The sequence below is a fragment of the Xiphophorus couchianus genome, chromosome 19, assembly GCF_001444195.1.
Source record: "Xiphophorus couchianus chromosome 19, X_couchianus-1.0, whole genome shotgun sequence".
NCBI lineage: Eukaryota > Metazoa > Chordata > Actinopteri > Cyprinodontiformes > Poeciliidae > Xiphophorus > Xiphophorus couchianus.
The window spans coordinates 16721459-16742204 of NC_040246.1; the positions used below are offsets into that span (position 1 = coordinate 16721459).

Sequence of the window (20746 nt, forward strand, 5' to 3'; positions counted from 1 at the left end):
ACCACAAAGATGCATTACACAAACTTGTTGGTTTTCTCTAAAACAGTTGAGCTTTACTGTATTTTGCCAATTGTAGTTTTAAACAGTTTCCACTTATTGAGGTCTATTGATTGGGCTTCTTCAAGTTCCACATCTTGATTTTTGTGACCTGAAATAAACCAATACAATGTTTCCTGTAATGTTGAGAAAAATTCTTGCAGGCTTCTTTCAGTCAGCTGAACATGCTTGGAAGAGGTACTACTGTGATACGCTATGCTTGCCACAGCACATGAAATTGTTGATAATTTTTTTCTGACAACTTTTAAGAAGAACTCCACACTATCATTGGAAATTCAAGTGATGCTGTCAAAGTAACCTTTTTTAAAACCTCTGTGCATGCATCTTGAACAATCCAATCTTTTTAATGAGAGAGTGCAATTTGAGTATCAACAGGATTCCCTTGGACTCCCAATTTAAAGTAACATTACAATATCTGTTGTGTATTGAGGGTGTCTACAAAAATGCTTTTATTCTCTCTGGACTGCTTTTCTCAAGAAGTTCTCTTGGTGGGAGTGAAAAATGGACTTAAGGAAGGTAAGAGTAAGGGAAAGAATCCAGATGGGTAAAATCTGGATCTTGCTTGTTGAGTTATAAAGAAACAAAAGACTTATAAAGTGGTCTTTGTAAAGTCCTTAACCATAACTTTATCCCCATCTAAGCTCCTGATAGTTAGTTTTCCTTTTTATCTCTACGTTGGTCAGGTAGTCACAGTTGATCTACAGCTTTGTATTTAATGAACGCCATCTCTGTAGATCCACAGAGTCTGCAGCTCTGATCTTTGAGAAGTTTCTTCAAAGTAATTGAAAGCACGTGGCCTTTTCAGCTGTTTGGCACTCCCTGTTTGTTACATTTGGTTACATTATCTATCAGTCTTTGGAGGTGGCTGTAAAAGTTGAACCTTGGTCTTGCTCTGTGGAGGAGTGGCATTGAAGCGCGTCATCTATGCCAGTAACTCTTCCAATCCAACCTTTTCCTGGTGTTTCTGTGCTTCAGCAGGATGTGGTGGACAGACCAAAATAATCTGATCCGGATTAAGGAAGAACAGATTCTAGATGAAAACTACTCCTTGGACAGAACATTCAGGACAGGAGGATAGCATTTCAGAATCACAGACCTCTAGGTTGGATTTCACTGCAGCAGTAGACCGATGTATAGCTTGGAGCGTCCGACCGGGACATACAAGGAACACCTGAAGAAGAGGAGGACCGTAGTACCTTCCTTCACTGAAGATGAGGAGCTGAAGCAACTTCTAAAGTTATACCAAAGCAACAGGATCCGAACCACAAAGTATTCCTTCCTGTCCTTTCTTCCCAAGAATCTGTTTGAGCAGCTCCATCGGTTTGCCAATGTCTACTTTATCTTCCTTGCCACCTTAAACTTTATCCCGATTGTGGAGGCCTTTCAGCCAGAGGTTTCACTGATTCCCATTTTACTGGTGCTGTTGGTTACAGCCGTTAAAGACATCTTTGAGGACCACCGCAGGTTTAAATCGGATCGCTTAATCAACAATCTCCTCTGTCAAGTCTACTGCAGGTTTGTCCTTTGTGTTCTTTCAAACTTTAACAGATTTCCTTTAATTGGAAGTCAGAATCTCCCCCCTTTTACTTACCAACACTTCTCTTCAAAAGTTAAAGACTAACTCTTCTGGCTTGAAAAGTTCTAAAAGGCAATGGCAAAAAAATATATATTTCTTAGTGCTGTTAGTGCTATAAACCTGGTTTATTTTTAATAAAGGTAGCCAACAGTCCTCCACTAACCTAGAGAACAAAGGTACTAAAAGTAGTTTTATCTTTTAGAGGGTCCAAATGAAGCTGTGAGCTTGAAATTAAAAGTATACAGCTTGTTGATGTCTTTGATGGCGATTAAATTTGTTCTAGAAATAAAAGTATTGGAAAACTAAAACTGTTTTAGTTTTGGCTACTCTAGGAAAAACAAGTCTACCAACAAATTAAAAGGTTAGGCCATTAAGGGACTTCTATTTAGGTATTTATAGTACTGTTAAAAGTTAATCAGACAAACAAAACAGGAACCATAACACTGAGCTGTGAAATAGTTGGTCCTGGACTCATTCAGTAGCAAAGTCATGGATAATTTATTTCTACTCATGATGGGAGAGTGAGCTCCTAATTTTAAAAACAATTATAGAAATAAATGACTGCTTTGAATAAAAGACAAATTATAATCAAAAGTACCACAACTATTGAGCACTTTCAAATGTATTTAGGTCCTAAGACAGTATGACTTTATTTGACCTTAAAAGTGAAATACAATTCAGTTCATCTTTTTTTATATACACACAGCAGGACTTTGTTTTGTAACTTGTTAGCTTTATGTAGTTTCACTGATAAAACCAGGTATCACCAGCATCAACGTGGAAGTGAATGTAAAATTTGCTGATAACAGAGTCCAATGGAAACATGCAGAGAGAAACGTTTTCCAGGCCTTGACCAGAATTCCTTTTAAGCAAGAGGGAACCTCTGACTTAGGGGAACACTGTGTCAAGCAGAAAGTGAAACTGCCTTAAAGTCTTTGTTCAATGCAGTAAACAAGTCGTGTTCACTGCGGACCGTCTTAATAAAACCCCAAATGAATGAATTGAGACTTATTGCTACAGTCTGTCATGGTAAATAAGTAGTTCAGCTGGGTGGTGAAGTTCTGGATTTACTGGTCTTTCTGCTTTCCAACTCTCACCTGTGGTCATGAGTTGTAAGGACTGAAAGAACAAAATCCTGGATCCAAGACCCTGAAAAGAACTGAATCTGTGGACTGGCTGGACAGCTTAGGCAATAGATGAGAAACTTCATCGTCTGGGGAATATACAGAGTAAACCAACTGCTTATCCACATTAAAATTAGTCGTAGAAGTTGGTTCATCTGATATTTAGACCAAAGATATCTTTGGAGTTTTTGTAAGGCACATTCTACTGGGACTCAGTTGAAGAACAGAACTATGCTGCCAAATATATTCCCTCAGCCATTTAAATGTTTGAATTGAGGTGTTTCAATCACTTCCATTGAAACAAGCGTATGAAATCCAGTAATATGGCCCTCAGGCCTTTTCTAAAAACCTTTGTAAAAATTCATTGTGCACTGAATGATTTCTTTCTGCAGTCAATAGTTACAGATGTCCCGACTATACAGCACTAAAATAGGTTATCTGCAGTGGCAGAGCCTTCTTCACAGTTTGACAATACTAGCTTTGGGTAAACAACGCTTGACTAACTAAATTCTGACAAGTGTAAGGTTTGATGGAAGGTAGGCATAGAGGTGTTAGACAGTTTTTCAGATGTAGGGCTTGGATCCATTTTTAGTGTATTGACATGTACTTTTTCATTGTGCTTAGAAGTCTTTTATAGTTGCATGCTTTTAACTTTTTGAGGACTATTTGGGAATGCTCCCTTCCTCTTCTTACATTAGGGGACCAAAGTACAAATGGAAGTTCTTAAGAATATTTATAAGCAAGTTTGGTGTGGAAGAACCTGACTTCCTCACCAGACTAGGCTGCTCAAGGTGCTGGCTTCAATTTTATAGGACTTCTTTAGAATTAAGTGGAGCAGAGACTGAAAAACATGCTTTTTCTTTTGTCCAACATTGTTGTCTGACTTTACTAAAGCATTCCTGTAAATGCACTCCTAAACCTTATGTTTCTTAGTAGAATTAAAGCTGTTATAGTTGTGTGTGAGGCAAGCAATTTCAGTTCTTCCATAAAGTGCAGGTGAAACTATTGATCATAATCATTTATTGATCAGTGTTTTGTATGTTTATTGGTCTTCCAGTAAACAAGAACATCCAGGTCAGTGTATTTAAAGTGTCATAAACTGGCATAATATGAGTAAACATGCACTTTGAACACATACAGTCTGTCCTTAGGTTGCAATACATATGGCCAGCATGTCAAAGAAGACCTGGACGTTTATTATCCTTATAAGATGTCTGAAGAAATCTGAGGAATATTAAAACTCCCCTCAGAGCTGGATTTCCATCAGTCTGTTTTTTCTGTTTATGTTCAGTGACAGATATGCAGTGTCACTGATTATTAACAAGAAGTTATTGCTGAGTATCTTTGAACATCTTATCTCCACACTAAATCGTATCTGAGCAATAACAGTCTATCACCCGGCTGTGCTATTGTCTGAAAAATGTGTCAGAGAGCAAGTATAAAAATGCTCATCTATAGAAAGCAACAAATTACTTAATAAATTGTCATTACCCAGCTTATCCAGTGTGATGTTTTACAACTCTTGTTTAATTCCTAATGTACATCTAGACTGTGATGTACATCACATCCGTGAGTTAAGCTTACAGATGTGTTTGACTGTATTCATAGCATCATATGGAAAAAAACAGATCAAATCAGGACGATAACCTCTTTCAGCTGATGGATGGCTGATGATATGGGCTTGTTTTGCTAGTCACAGGAATTGTGCACCTTTCCATAATGACTTGACTATGAACTTCTCTGCATATCAAATCATTCTAGAATCAAATGTGAGTTCATCCATTCAACAGCTGAAACTTGTCCAAGCAAAATGGGTAATGAAAATAATGCAAAATCTACAAGACACAATGTGTTCCAATATGTCATGGAACCATTGTACGGAAGTGAATGTCAGGAAATTTCAATTAACTGACTCAACGCTGGAAGGAAGAATAGGCAGAGATGGGCAAAATGCCCCATAACAATGGATTAGGTTGTAGAGACAACAGAAGAGAGTTTATGAGTCTCTGCTTTTGTGTTTTTGGTTAGTTTTGTGGAGTTGTGACAAAGGGCAATATGTGTTGTTGTTCTGGATGCTGTATTATAGATATTTTTCATCTTTTGGATGAGAACATTTCTTTTCTGCTATTGTAAAATAAGAATAAATATGTCACACATTTCTTAAATTTCTTTTTTCTTTGTTTTACCACAGCAAGCAGAAGTCCTACGTTGACCGGTGCTGGAGTGACGTGCGAGTCGGAGATTTTGTCCGTTTGTCTTGTAACGAAATCATCCCGGCTGACCTACTGCTGCTGTACTCCTCTGACCCCCGTGGGGTCTGTTACATTGAAACTGCAAACCTGGATGGAGAGACCAACCTGAAACAAAGGCAGGTTGTGTCAGACAGTTCTCTACAGGTAACTTCCTATTTTAACTTAATCTGCTATAGTTAACTTAATCTGCTAGGGTTGTTGGTGGCAGGTTGGTTTTTAATATTCCAGAAACTCCTGAAAGGAAATCCTTTCTTAATGAAAGTGTTCAGAGAATGTAATTATTTTGGCTATACAGGGATGATAAGCTGAAAGTTCTGAGTTAGTTTGCTCAGAAAACCAAAAACATAAATTGAATGGCACTTCTGACATCAGGGAATAGAAATTTAAGTTGGTAGACATTATACAAGATCTTTAATTGTGGTCAAGTCTGGAAGCTGTGGCTTTTATTTGTAGTCAGCCTCTCCTCCGGACTAAATACTTTGTACAACAACCTTTTATTGCAGTTACAGCTTCAAGTCTTAGTTTGTGTCTCTACATCTTTAAATGTCTAGCAGATTTTGGAAACTTTTGGAAACAGCAGACCACATTTTTGGTCCTTTGTTTTTTGGCAAAATACCTCAGTCTCAGTTGGATTGCATAGAAAGCATCTATAAAAACGCATAGGTATTTCTGTTGGATTTAGGTCTGGTTGTATGCTTAGGTTTGTATGTTTTGCTGGAAGGTGGACCTCTGTCACGGTTTCAAGTCTTGTGCTGCCTTCAGCATTGTCCTCAATTTTGCTCCATGCATCTTCTCCTTAACTCAGTCTAACTTTCTTGTCCTTGTTGATGAAAAGTATTCCCGTAGCATTGTGCTGTCACCACTATGCCTCCAGAGAACGTCGCATTCAGGGTAATTTGCAGTGTAAATTCTCCACCACACATACCATTATAAGACTAAAAGGTCAGGCAAGGAATGCTTGCTGGAGACGGTGTTGGAGGTTTCAGCAGAAATGTGATAGCAGTGATACATTCCTTTGTTTGTCTTTTTTATTTTAAATAGAGTTCATTTCTCAGTCATCTTCTGTTAGTTTCTCTATGTGACCTGAGGTTTTTACAACATTATTTTTAACACAGGGTTTTTCTTCATTTAAAAAAAAAGGACTACAGACTACAATTATTAATGCTCCAGTTGTTATAAATTGGAGGCAGCCCAAAACAAAGGCGTTTTTAGCCATGATTTAAAAGAACTTATCGTTTCAGCATTTTGCAGTTTTCTGCAAGCTTATTCCAGATTAGTGGAGCATAAAAACTCAATGCTGCTTCTCCATGTTTAGTTCCGAGTCTGGGGATGCAGAGTATATTTGACACATTGATTTGTTCTGTGTATCTAGTCAACGCTTGAATATGTTCATAGTAACCTGGTGACATTGTAATAAAGAGCTGCATATCATCTACATAATTAAATGCTAGTTTTAGCAATTAGTCTCTCTCTCTTTTTTTTTAGAAAAATAATTTGTTTTGTCTCTTTCAACCCTGTCGTGATGAGCCTTTGTGCATAGTTGATATAACTCTGTCACATGTTTTTGTTTTTCCTGAAATTACTATTTCCATTCTTTATATGCAGGTTGATATATTTACAGCACATAAAAAATATCTACACCCAGAGTAAAATAGTAAAACCTGAAATTTTAAAGGGATTTCAGCGAAACAGAACAAAGAAACATATGCAAATAGAAATTGCAATGTCTTTAGCAAAGGCATTTTGAATGGGAGTCAGTGTCACTTGAAATCATGTAGAGCCAAAAACTCTGTATTTCTAGAGTAAAGCAACAGTTTATGTGACAGTGCATGTGACCCATATGTGGTTGGTTTATGGTAAACATGGGCTCCTAGATTAGACTACTTTCTATACAATCTGTTGAATTTTTTTGCTACTACAGGGTTAAATTTATAAAAAATCAAACTGAAAGCCAAAATGTGGGACATGTTTTCAGTTTGCAGGATTTTATTGATCATATTTAACTAACTTTGGGGTTTTATTAGCTTTAAGTCAGTCAGCATAAGGACATGCAGCAAAGAACAGACCTTGGTTGATAGGTATTTTCCTACATTGGTTTTAGAGCGTAGAACCTTGAGACAAAATTAAACAATGTAATGAAAATTAATAAAGCTTTATTTGAGGGTTTGCGTATATGTAGCCCTTTCCAACCAGGGCAGCTGTGCTTTCATTTGCTTTGGTCAGAAGCAGTGAAACTAATATTGCTGCAATTATTTGTATTTTCTTAGATAAGCTGATGGTTTTCTGTGCAACTCCATCAGACACAGAACTTCTTTGCAGACACCATCTAGTGGTCATTGGGGGGGTTGCTCTAGAGGGCTTGCTCTCATCCTGCACAGGAAGATTATACACAACCGACTAACGTAAACTTAAATTTTTATTTTTACTAACATTATTTTAGTCAGTAATAAACACTTGGATTGGGTCAATTTTTAATTCTTACATATCAGGTCTCAGATTGAAACTGCCTTTCAATCACTTTGTGTTTCGTTTTCTGCTTATGTGGGTCAGACATGAACTATAGCAACCTCTGATGTGTTTATCCTATAGGGCTCAGACTTCACACCGGAAAGCTTCCACAGTCGCATCGAGTGTGAGAACCCCAACAATGACCTGAATAGGTTCAAAGGTTACATGTAAGTATGATTTTTACTTTGGAGGGTTTGGAAGGCATCTGGCAGGTACTGTAAACTTTATTATCGTGTCTTTGTGTTTTATTTTGCTTACAGCGAGCACTCGGGTGAGGCTCGGGTTGGCCTTCACAGCAGCAACCTTCTTCTGAGGAGCTGCACCATCCGCAACACCGAGACGGTGGTCGGCATCGTGGTTTATGCTGGTGAGACCACCGCATCACTTAAAACAGACCTGCACTTTACAGCACTGCCTCTTTAACTTGTTCACTTTTAGTGACTTTGAAATCACAAACTTCAGTGTATTTTAGTAAGACTTTTTGTGACAGACCAACACAGGTAGGCCAGTATTGACCTAGTAGTACATAATTGTAAACTGAACATTTCTAAAATTTTTGTACACATTTGTAAAGTGTGGAATGCTTTTATTATTCAACCCCCTTGAGTATTTTGTATATAGCAAAAGTAAAATTCATTATCCTCTGAGCAGACCAAACAGGACTTCTTGGCAATCTTTCATAAAAAGGCCAGATTTGCAGCTTGCATGACCAGTAGTCGTCCTACATGAAATGTGTATCTCTGTGGCTCCTCCAAAGTTACCATGGACGTCTTGTCTGTTTCCATGATTAATGATCCACAAATGAAAACCATGCATAATTTTCCTTCCATTTCACAATAATATGCTACTTTGTGTTGATCTATCAGACAAATCCAAGTACAATACATAGTGTGTGGCTATAGTGACAAAATGGAAAATTTGTTCTAGAAGTAATAAATACCTTTTATTACAACTGCATTTCTGTAAGGAATATATGTGTTTGTCTTTATTCATTAAGACGTGACTACAAAAAGTATCTACTGCCCAGAATTTCTCTATATCTGCAGTCAGAATTATATTAAAATGTTTATAACAACCAGAACTGTGGTGAACCTATATTTGTCTGGCCACTCTGCTAAGAAGGAAGGATGAAAAAGGTGAAAGTTAAGGGATGAAAAACGGCTGCAAAGTGGTGCATCTTTGTGTCACCAGTTGTCCATAACAACCATTAGATGTCATCTACATACCAACAGGTTGTCTGGACGACATGCCAGGAAAAAGCCGTTTCTGTCCTACTGCCACAAACGTAAACATATACATTTTGCTATAGTCTGCTGGGACTCGTAACTGGATCTGTGTGTTTTGATCAGATGAAACCTAAATTGATCTTTTGAATAACAAACACTCCAAGTGGATTTGTCATCAAGAAGACATGGAGAGACCTATGTTCTGTTTGTGTTAGGGATATATTTAATTGCAAAAAGAGTACTTTCTACAGCCATGAATCACAATGAATGTAGTTTTTCCAGCTTCTGACAACATGATTACGTGCTACACTTTACCTGCTCTGTGGACTGTAAAACATTACTGTTTATTCTGAGAAACTCCTGATATGACTAAATACTGACTCCTCTATGACTAAAGAGGTTAAACCAAAGAATGGCTCCTGCAAATCTGAATGCAGTGTACAGTCTAAACATGACAGAGGTCATGCAGACATGTCCTCCTCTTTGCTGTAACCAGGCAGTTGCATTTTTATACACAGTTAAGCTCTAAAACTTAACTGTTTTCAGGTCTGTTAAACAGGGTAAGGGTTAGGGTTACCTTACCCTACCCCTAACCCTAACCCTACCCCTATATACAGTAAACCTTGTGTTGCTCGGATTTTCTGTCTAAAGTTATAAGTGTCTTAAATCATTGTGGAAGAATGCAGCTTGGTGTTGCTCATGGAGGTAAGACATTCCTTTCTTCAGGTCCTGCAAGTCTTTTAAACAGAACTTTTACAGAGTCAGTACAACAAACTGATACTGCAGATGACCCAGTTTGGACCAAGTTTCCACTGTCAGACAGATGGGTTTTCCTTTGACTTTATTCCTCTGGATTGGTGTATGGTCAACGCATTGATTGCATGGTGCCCTGGTCATGTAGTTCTAAAAACCAAGACCACATCAACCCACCATTGCTTGACACCTGTTATCAGGTGTCTGGTTAACTCCAAATATAATGCTGTGCGTTATGGACAAGCATTTTTACTTTGATCTCATCTGTCTAAAGGACATTGTTCCATAAGTCTCAAGGTTCATCCCAGTGCAGCCAAAGGACTTTTTGTCACTATCCTGATATGTTAATTCAAAAATACCCTTGCATTCATTTCTGCTTAACATTCAGTGTTGCAGAGAATCAAATTGTCTGCTTTCTCTTTGTATAACTCAGGTCATGAGACCAAGGCCATGATGAACAACAGCGGGCCGAGGTACAAGCGCAGCCAGCTAGAGAAGCGTCTGAACACAGACGTTCTATGGTGTGTTGCCCTCCTCATCGTCATGTGTCTGACTGCAGCTGTAGGTGCGTAGCAACACACAAAACACAACACACAGTGAACAGTGGGTTCTGATTCCAGATTAACTAATATTAGTTTCTTCAGTTATTATCCTTTAGTGTGATGAGCTTCTCTGAGTTTTCTTTTTGCATTTTCAGGTCATGGCCTCTGGGTGAAGAACTATAGACATTCAGTGTTTCAGGTCGATGGGGAGATCTCTCCAGCTTTGGCTGGGTTCTATGTGTTCTGGACTATGATCATCGTACTCCAGGTGTGCCCAGAATGTTTATTTTAACTACCATTGATCTATTTCAGGATAATCAGATACACATTAGAACATTTTAAAAGGTTCTAATTAAACTTAATAAATGTTATTCTTTTTCAGAACAAAATGTTTGTCACATATTTGGCACCAATAAATAAATAAAAACTGCCGCCAGTTTAAGTTTTCAAAGGTCAGACTCTATTAGAAAAGGTAACAACTGAGTACATGCTGAATATGTTGGGGGTGTTTTTGATAGACTGCTCTTTATTTTATTGTGCAAGGGAGATAACGATGCTGCTGCTCTGATTGTTGTTGGAAATAATCTTCTGAGAACTCTGCCTAAAGGTAATTAGAGGTACAATCTTGCACCTAAACGAAGGGAGGAGTGTCAGAGCAGTTATTGATCTTCTGACTCAGTAGGAGCATTGTTTGGTAGCAGAAGGACCATCTCTATTCCCTTTCAGTGTGGCTGACAGTCATGGAAATTGTGATTGTCAAGTCTTAATGATTTGTTTTAACCACCGGGGGAAGGCTTGTGACTGCCCAAAACACTCTTTTTTGATGGTTCTTGGAGAAGAGTAGGTGCTGGCATTGCTTTTACAGGCTCTCTTGGTCCATGTACCACCAAAGAAAGATGTGTGACCACATCCATGGCAAAGAGTGGATTTTCTTTTCCAGTGATGGTTGAACAAAATCTGGAGGTAGAGTTCTGAATATGGTACCTTTTTTTAGAAACTTCATGGTTTCATCATAGCTTTTTGTAGAGAATGTGGAGTTTTGTGGCTTCTTCTGCTTTGGCCCCTGCATCATCTCACACCTGAGATTACATTGAAGAATCCAGGAGTACAGTTACCTCTTTTCAGTCTGAGGAAATAGTTTTTTAACTGAACTGGGGACTCATATACAATGTTGAAGTAGAATCCCTCCTTTTTTTCTACTATGGATTTTGGTCTTGGACTTGGATGATTTTTATTCCAATAAACCAAATGTATCAATTACAATCAACTGTTGTTGGGTCAGTGCATAAAAGCATCACTGCTGCATCTTTCAAATGTTCATTAAAGACTCGAAATTGCTTTTGATAACCACATGAAGTCAGGTCAGAAAAATTTATTTTCCTTTAACATTCATTATTTTTTTCTGTCCAACAGGTGCTGATTCCTATTTCCCTTTATGTGTCCATTGAGATCGTGAAGCTGGGTCAAATCTACTTCATCCACAATGACTTGGACTTTTACAACGAACAGTTAGACTCCAGGATCCAGTGCCGGGCCCTCAATATTACGGAAGACCTGGGTCAGATCCAGTACTTGTTCTCAGACAAGACAGGAACACTGACGGAAAACAAGATGGTGTTCCGTAGATGCAGCATTTACGGGGTGGAATATCCTCACGTGGAAAACGGTGTGATCTCTGGAATGTCTTTGCCACCTGTTGGTGAAAGATTGTTACTGCAGAGAGAAATGCAGTTGTGCTAGAAAAGCTGTGTGTCTTGTTGACCTTTGTTTCTCTGTCTCAGCTCGGAGGCTGGAGGTGTACGAGGCAGAGCAGAACGAGGCAGCCGGACACACTGTGACTCTGAAGTCAGTCTGCAGTGGGAAATCTATGAGCTGTCGCTCCCTGAGCTGCAACCGTAGCTCTGTGTCTCTGCACACGCTCACTGCCGAGTCACCAGAGGAGGAGGACCAGCTGTCCAATCATGCTGCGGCGAGGACCGGTGCCTTCTGCAGCCGCATGGTCAGACTCTTGATCATACCATTTTGAGTTCATGATGTTTTCCAGCTCAGATAGGAGGATTTTATCTCTGGGTTCCTGTCATATGCTGATTTATTTCACAATGAGATCCTACACACTACAATCCAAGTGTTTGGAAGCAAAATTGAATTGCTGTACTAGGAAAGATTAGCTTCACTGTTATGCCTGGAAACAAAATAGACCTAATTCATATATAATTATTCTTAACATGTGCTAGGATTGTTTTTTCTTAAACTTTACTTTTTCATAATAAAGTTATTTGGGTTTAACAGCAGAGTGGCTTGTATACAATGATCAAATTGTGGTTTTCTCTTACACTTTTGTTGTGACTCTAATAATCTAAACTGTAAAATTAAGACATTTATTCAATAATTATCAAAAACATCAAGATGTAAATAAAGGTAAATTGATTAAATTAGTGCAGATCCATGAACAAAAAAAAAAAGATAATTCAACAAATACATCCCGGCATCCATGAAACTCATTACTATGTTAGTAATTATCAGTCATGTAGTTATTCATTAAACTGAAAAGTAAGTGAGAAGTCTTTGGGCTGAAGAATTTAAAGGGCTGTTAAAAATAAAATAACAGGAAATTTCAAATTAAAGCTCACAGGTAGCCTTCAAAAAACAAAGATGAGATGTGCTGGAGGTATGGTGGATTAGTTGATGTATATTAGTGTTAACATCTATAAGAATTAGTTTCAGGTGTGCTGTTTATTAGAATATTGAAATATTACAAAACTTCTGAAATTTCTTTTTCAAATGTAATTTTTAAAAATATTTTCTTAATTTCAATTGCAAAGCAATAGATTTGCTACTTGAGTTTTAGGATGACACAAGATGACGTAGCTCCTGCTGGGTTTTTGCTCAGGCAAAAGACGTGGTCCCGGATCCTGAGTTGGTGAGGAAACTGAATAGTCTTTGCTCCTCCACTCTGCGACTCAGAGACAGCTCCACTGAGAGCCTATCCACCCTGGAGCTCACCTACATCACTGACTTCTTTCTGGCTCTGGCCATTTGTAACAGCGTGGTGGTGTCTTCACCTAGCCAACCCCGCCATGTAGTGAGTAGAAACTACCCCGATTAAAGGTTTGAATCTTTTAACAGTAATGATTACATATTATGTATTTCTTACAGGTTCCAGAAGCCCAAGCACCTCTGAAGTCTCTGGAGGAAATTAAGTTGATGTTTCAACGCCTGAACTTCTATTCATTCTCCACTCCCCAAATCAAAGGCAGCCCTCGCAGTTTCACCAGCAAGTTGTTCACTCGTGGGAAGACTGGCTCCTTCAACTTCAACACCCCTCCCAGCAACAGTATTGATGGGTCTGATCTGGCTCTGGACACCAGCCAAGAAACTTGCACACTGAAGAGTAAAGTGGACTTGCCTGATAGGTGGGATGGAGAGGATTCTGCAGCGAGGCGGAGCCTGGAGGATCTGGAGAACTTAAGGGACTTAAAAGGAGACGGTGATGGTGCCAAACAGAATGTGGACCTTGACAGAGACGTACAGTCAGACGAGGACAGTGATGATGAGCTGCTGTACGAGGCAGAGAGTCCTGACGAGGCAGCTCTGGTCCACGCAGCCCGGGCGTACCACTGCACCCTGAGGGGCCGCTCAGCCAAGAGCCTGCTGGTGGACCTGCCAGGAATCGGCTCTCTGGTTGTGCAGCTGCTCCACATCCTGCCCTTTGATTCCAACAGGAAGAGGATGTCTGTGGTGGTCCGCCACCCCCTGACAGGACAGGTGGTGGTATACACCAAAGGAGCAGACTCTGTCATCATGGACTTGGCTGAAAAAAGGAGAGGTAGATAAAGACTGAAGAGATGGTTTAGAAAGATTCTGGTTAGAGTTATTTTATGAGCCCATAAGGACTGCATGCAAATGATGTCCAGTACATGGACATACTTTAAAGCCGAACGACGTTTCTGCTTTTACTCTTTTCACTAATTATCATAAAAAACTGAAGTTTGGGTTTTCATCAGCTGTGAGACATAATTCTAATCTAAAACCCCTGGGAAAAAAACATTACACTGTTAAATCTACAGTATATAGAAGTTCCACTTTTGTAACAGACACACATCAACCTTTCAGTTTCTTTTTTACTGTGTACACTTTTGTTTTCAGGTTCAGAACAGGCTCAGGAGATCTACAAGCACATCAGGCAGCAGACCCAGAAACACCTGGATATGTACGCTAGAGAAGGCCTCCGCACACTCTGCATCGCTAAAAAGGTGACGTCCTAATAAAAGGATAATAATTCTGTCTGATATCAGGTCTGTTGGTAAGACATGTGATTTTCTTTTATGACAGAAGAGGCTTCTGCTAGCCATCCAAACGATGGCCCTTTTGTTAACTTCATCTTGTTTGCATAAACAGATTCTGGAGGAAGACGAGTATGAAGTTTGGCTTAAGAGACAGCTGCTGGCAGAGAGCAGCATTGAGAACCAAGAGGAGCTGATGCTAGACTCGGCTGAGAGGCTGGAGAACGACCTCACTCTTCTGGGTAGGACACCTGACATTTTGACCTAATCTGAAGCAAAACTGCAGCAGAATGATAATGGGAAATTTTCTCCTTGGTTACTATTGAGCTTATTAAACCTACTTACTCTGTAAAGTTTTTGAACATTAATGTTCATACCTTGTAAAAAGTGATTGCTGCAAATAAACAAAGGACTGCCAGTCCTTACAATTGACGGCTGGTATCCACTGTCATCTTTTCTCATCAAAAGGTTTAAGACATAATGACAAGTTTTGTTTGCGTCCTTGTCTGCTTGTGCAGTTGAATGTGCAGCACCCACCATATGACCGTTTTTACAGTAAAATTAACTGAAAAGCAATATTAGGCTTTTGTCTGGTTCATGAAAAGCTTTGCAGGAGCGCACACACAGGTTGTTTTGATGTCTGTCATGGCCGCTTTCTGAAGAGCATGACGTTGTGTGCAAAGAGTCAACAGTTTCTGTTTTCTAAACCTGTGTGTGCACAGGTTGCACGGGGATCGTGGACAGGCTGCAGGAGGATGTCCCGGAGACAATTGAAGCCCTGCAGGAGGCCGGCATCAAAGTGTGGGTTCTCACTGGAGACAAACAGGAGACGGCCGTCAACATCGCCAATGCCTGCAAACTCCTTCTCTCCAACGACCGACTACTGACCGCCAACTGTGGAAGCAAGGTCTGGGACTGCTGCTTGGAAGCCCATTTCAGATGTTCAAACATCTACATTACTGTTCTTCTTCTTTTTCCTTCAGGATGCATGTGCAGCCCTGCTTGAGGAGCTTTTAATAGAAGTCCGGCGTGAAGAAGACGGGGAGGAGTCTTCCTTGCACAGCACCAGCAACTTCATCCTGGTTATCGACGGCCGAACGCTGGAGTGGGCTCTGCAGGATGAACTGAAGGCCAGCTTCCTGGAACTGAGCTGCAAATGTAAGGCGGTCATCTGCTGCCGGTCCACGCCGCTCCAGAAGAGCCAGGTGGTCCAACTGATCCGGGACAAGATTGGTGTCATGACGCTGGCTGTGGGTAAGGACACAGATGGGGCAACAAAATAACTATAAAAACAACAGGAGAAAATTCATCTCGAGATGTTTTTGTATTTTAAGGTGATGGAGCGAATGATGTGAGCATGATTCAGGTAGCGGACGTCGGAATCGGGATATCTGGTCAGGAGGGGATGCAGGTGAGAACGACAGTCATTCAGTTGCTGTAGCTTTAACAGACACAGAATGGCAGCTCTGCTAAAGAGTCTTGAATAAATAAAACATTTTTCTATCCCTTGGCTTCACTCCACAGGCTGTGATGTCCAGTGACTTTGCCATATCCAGATTCAAACACCTCAAGAAGCTGCTGCTGGTTCACGGCCACTGGTGTTACCACCGCCTTGCAAACATGATCCTGTACTTCATCTACAAAAATGTGGTAAGACCTGCTCACCAGCTATGTGAAAAGTAGCATCATTTCTTTTTAAATTAGCATTGTCCTCTGCCTGCTTTCTACCCAATTATGACACCCTGTCACTGGCTTTTAAAAACGTATTCTGGAAGGGATTTGTAGACAAGACTCCAAATGCTGTGTCCCTGTGTTTGTGTGCAGATGTACGTGAATCTGCTGTTCTGGTATCAGTTCTTCTGCGGGTTCTCTGGGAGCGTCATGATCAACTCCTGGGTGCTCATCCTCTTCAATCTGGTTTTCACCTCAGTTCCTCCCCTCATCTACGGCATCCTCGACCGAGACATGCCTGCAGACACTCTGATGAAGCTCCCTGAGCTCTACGGAGCTGGAGGGACCACAAAGGTGATCCCATGCATGTGAGAGACAGGGAGAACAGGAACAGGCAGTTTTAAGATTTAATATTTCTTATAAGCCTATGTATTTTCCACTCACTGAAAAACTCAGATTTTTTTAAATTTCAACCGACGTAAGATGAAGTTTGATCCATCTACAGTAAACCAGGTGGTTCTTGTGGGTATAAGAATTTTTCATGCTTCTATTGGAAGTTCTAAAGGGTTTTTTTTTGTAAAATAAAGGAATTTAAAACTTTTCCACCTTTAATGTGACAAACTTCCTATAGAATTGAAATGAATAACCAAAAAAGCTACAACAACCTGGTTGCACAGTCTTAGACTAATACTTTGTTGAGGCCCTTTTTAACCCAGTTTTAATATTTAGTCTTGTCAACAGGTAAGCAGAAAATCTTTAGATTGCTCTAATTGTAAGGACATTTCTTGTTTTACTATGGTTTGGACCATAGTAAAACTTTGTTCATTCTGTTATTGATGTGGAGGAAAACTTAAAATACTAGTAATGCTGAAGAGTAAAATTGATCCTCATTTTCAGTTTTCTTGCCAAGTCCTTCTTGAAAAAGAGACTGTAGATTTTAATAGTTTTTATCTGGTTAAATAAAGGTTATTACTGCTGAAGCCTGAAGGTTTTGACTCAAATTAGTTTGGGAACTTCACAGCATGATGTTGCCAGCACTATGCTTCAGCGTTGGTATATTGTTCGTCTCCTAATGTGTTTTTAAAACTGCAGTTCAGTAGTTATTTCTGGCTGAATGCCCTGCAAGATTTTGGCATATTTTAGATATGCTTTGATGCTCTTTTTTTTTTTTTTTCAAGAAAAGGCTTGTTGTTACCCTTCTCCTTCATTATGGTTGCCAGTTTCCTGGCAATTTTTGGCAGGTTCCCAGATCATTTGCAATCTCATCTTTTCATCAGTTTTTTTAAACGCTTCACTTTTGTATTTCAAATGTTCCAGTTTGTTCTCCAGCTATTGATGGCTGTCTTCACTTTGCTTGATGTAATGGTTTTGACTCATACCTATAAATCTTTTTGGTTTGTAAACTTTCATCTTAAAATATAGCTTAACATATAAATAGTCATATGCAAAGAAAATTACACTGGAACTGTTAAACTTTCCATATTGTTAATTAGATGTCCTATAAGTGGATTTTAAATTTATCTTCATTTATATATTTCAATGTTTAATTCAGTTATGCAACTAGGATATTTCAGGATTTCCTTCCTTTACTAGGTTAGGTTTTTTTGAGCTGTATTAGATTTGTGTCACACTAAAAGTGTAAAAGTTTGGTAATGATTCATCATCCTCTCCTTTTACCTAGGCAATAAAACCTGTAATTTTACTGGAGGGAAAGATTTAAAACGAGTGTAAATGTGGAGAAAATTGTAACTTAATGGATTTATTATCCAGCTGTCACCTTTCTGTTTTTGTTCGTTGTAAACTTTCTGTTTTAGTTCAAGTCATGTGACAGTGTTGACCCACTGAAGAATGAACTCTAGTGCATGTTGTTTTCTTTACATTGACAACAAAATAGACTAACAGATAAGATTTCCTACAGATCTACATTCCAGCCACATTCTGGATTACCATCCTGGATGCCTTTTACCAAAGCGTTGTTTGCTTCTTTGTGCCTTATTTCGTAAGTTTTCTCTCTATAAAACCGTTTATTGATGAGTTCAACTCAGGTTGCTTCTCACACTTACAATTTTCTGGATTCTTTTTCCCAGGCGTTGGCCGGATCAGATGTCGGAATCCTGTCATTCGGTTCGCCAATCAACACCTCAGCTCTTTTCATCATCCTGCTGCATCAAGTCATTGAGAGCAACACGCTGGTGAGAGCCTCCTTGATAAAAACTCCCCACTCCTCTCCTCGGTGTCTGTGCAGGAATGTCTCTGCAGACTGTGGATTGAACCGTGTCCTCTTTGTGTGTTGCAGACTTGGATTCACATGCTGGTGTTGCTGCTCAGTACAATCTTGTATTTTGGCTTCGTGCTGATCTACAGTGCCTTCTGCGTGGTTTGCAGCCACCCCACCAACCTGTTCAGGGTTGAAACAGTCCAGATGTCCCAGCCTCTCTTCTACATCATCTGTGCTCTCACTACCTTCATCGCTTTGTTACCAAGGTACTGAGCTTCCAGATGTTTTGAACATCACCTCATGAGCTAATGAGCTACATGGTTCTACATCATCGTTCAAGTTATGAGCCAAAAACAAAGCAGCACAGTGATTAACAACATGTTAAGTGACAGAGAGATCAAAGCAGGGTCAACAGACATATGCATCTCTTTTATTGCATGTAATACTGCTGTTGCACACAATTGTCTGTTACAGGTGTTTAATGGCTCAAAAGTATAAGAAAAAAATAAATTTAACAACCTTACATGTGTTAAAGACATGTCCATCAAGCTTTAGTGGAGTATTCCTTGCAGGAGGTTCAGTCCTGATTTCAACATTATGTGCTAACCGGAACAGTTAGGAAAATGTCATGTTTGAGTTAGAAGGCAGGTATAAACATCCCACATGAGGGTGATTAATTAAAGATTTTGAACATGCTTTGGGAAATTTAATCGTATTAATCAGGAATGACATTATAACCACCTGCCTAATAAGGTATCGGTGTACTTTTTGCTCACAAAACAGCCCTGACCCGTTTCTTAGCAACCCCCTGAATGTGTGCTCTGGTATCTGGTATCAAGATGTTAGCACAAGATTTATTAGGTTCCGTAAGTTGTGAGATGGGCCCTCTGTGAATCAGAAACAAAAACAATAAATTGCAATGCATTCCATTTTCTGACATTTTTTAATCAAAACAAGCCTTAATATCTTCAAAAATCTGAACTGCAGTAGCTCTTCTAGAATCAGAATTAGTTTCCTGATTCTAATATATTAAGTATGAGAAGAGAAATGTTCACATTGCTCCTTGATATATAGTTTCCACTAATAGGGTATGTAATGAAGACCGCATGGGATTTGACTGTAATCTGTCAGGGGTCATAGCCTTATGCCTGATCGTCATACATGTGGATTTCATAGTGAGGACCTTCTTCTCATGTCCAATGAGAATGAAGATTAGGTATCTTAAGTGTTGAGACAGTAGCGCCACCTAGTGAGTTAAAGTTGCCATTTTATGGGAATTTTAAAATTTGTTTTTATCTTTATTCTAAGGAAAATAATAAAACAAATAACTGTAGGAAAACGTTTGTTTTCTTCCTTTTATTCTACTTAGTAACATAAATCAACGTAAACATTGATTCATGTTTCATATGACATACTTCTACATCTTTGTTTTCCCACATCAGAGCTTGACTTTAACATTTTACCCATCATCAATAAAGCATGAAGAGTGTCTATGCAGGCCGCTTTGATCTGGAAAAATAAGAAATTTTGATTTGTGATTTGTAGTATGTGTAGAAAGAGTCAGAGAAAATTTATGCTGAGCACTGAGCCTCTCCGTTCTCTCCTTTCTCTTCTGCAGAATGTTGTTCCGGGCTTTGTTCAACAGCCTTCACTCCTCTGCGACTCTGAGATCAGCTCAAAGGGATGAGGAGGCTGCAGAGCGGTACCGCCAAAGGATGCAGCGCTGGAACATGAAGCACACTGGCCCCAGCAGCCTGCCGGTCTGTGCAGATAATCCCGGACTGGAGCCCAGCGGGGACGAAGTGGTGTCCTGACCCCTCCACAGCAGACAGACACAGAAGCTGACACTCAAACCAATGACTGAGATTTTTTGTGCAATAAAGTGTTAATCTTGGAAAAACTCTACAGCTTCTTACAGCTCAAAGAGGACTGACTTTGCCACATGCGACTGGAACTGTAAAATCCAACCAGCAGTTGAAAACCAGCCTCAGGTTTCAGCCACGAGGAAACTGGAACTGGAAAGACTGGGATGCTAGTTGGCTCGTGTTTACATACATTCATCCATACAATTTAGGAATGTTACGACTGTTTACCTGCTCGGCTTGGGTAAATGAAGGAATAATCTTCGTCTGACTGAATTCCTTTTGGAGTCTGCCATTTATTTATTCCTGTAAAAGATTCAGGATCTATGAGAATCAAGGCTAAAGCTCAACTGGACAAACAAGAATCCAGTTTAATGAACGCAGTCTGAATTAATTACCCTTAATTCAGAAATGAACATTTTCAAAGACTGACAGCACCGTTCTGGTGTTTATAAGTGCATCATCGCTACTTTATCAAGAAGAATAAAAACAATAATGAATTAAAGTGAATTGTGCAACATTTCAGTGACCTTTCAGATTCTGGGCTCTTGACATTGTCTCTTGTTATGCCAGATTGAATGCAGTTTTATTTCATGTGATAATTTAGCTTTTGTACTGGACTTTGGTTCACTGATTAGTTCTAAACTGAAATAAATTTTTCACTCACTAAACTG

The 20746-nt window shown here is 39.4% G+C and overlaps 1 protein-coding gene across 3 annotated transcripts in view; it reads left to right on the forward strand.

Moving 5' to 3' along the window:
• atp10d (ATPase phospholipid transporting 10D) overlaps positions 1-20746 on the forward strand; it is a 31475-nt gene extending 10729 nt beyond the window's left edge. The window contains exons 1-21 of one of the 3 annotated variants that reach the window (XM_028000617.1): positions 997-1572; positions 4949-5153; positions 7599-7684; positions 7778-7884; positions 9930-10061; positions 10194-10306; positions 11452-11704; positions 11820-12037; positions 12929-13120; positions 13195-13864; positions 14185-14291; positions 14437-14563; positions 15044-15228; positions 15305-15575; positions 15656-15732; positions 15846-15971; positions 16146-16346; positions 17911-17991; positions 18080-18184; positions 18289-18476; positions 19829-20746. In XM_028000617.1, the coding sequence (XP_027856418.1) occupies positions 1187-1572; positions 4949-5153; positions 7599-7684; positions 7778-7884; positions 9930-10061; positions 10194-10306; positions 11452-11704; positions 11820-12037; positions 12929-13120; positions 13195-13864; positions 14185-14291; positions 14437-14563; positions 15044-15228; positions 15305-15575; positions 15656-15732; positions 15846-15971; positions 16146-16346; positions 17911-17991; positions 18080-18184; positions 18289-18476; positions 19829-20024 (4026 nt within the window). In that variant the 5' untranslated portion in view covers positions 997-1186 and the 3' untranslated portion in view covers positions 20025-20746. Of the gene's footprint in view, positions 1-996; positions 1573-4948; positions 5154-7598; positions 7685-7777; positions 7885-9929; positions 10062-10193; positions 10307-11451; positions 11705-11819; positions 12038-12928; positions 13121-13194; positions 13865-14184; positions 14292-14436; positions 14564-15043; positions 15229-15304; positions 15576-15655; positions 15733-15845; positions 15972-16145; positions 16361-17910; positions 17992-18079; positions 18185-18288; positions 18477-19828 lie in introns of those variants that run through there. The other 2 variants (XM_028000616.1, XM_028000618.1) reach the window with 2 other exon arrangements.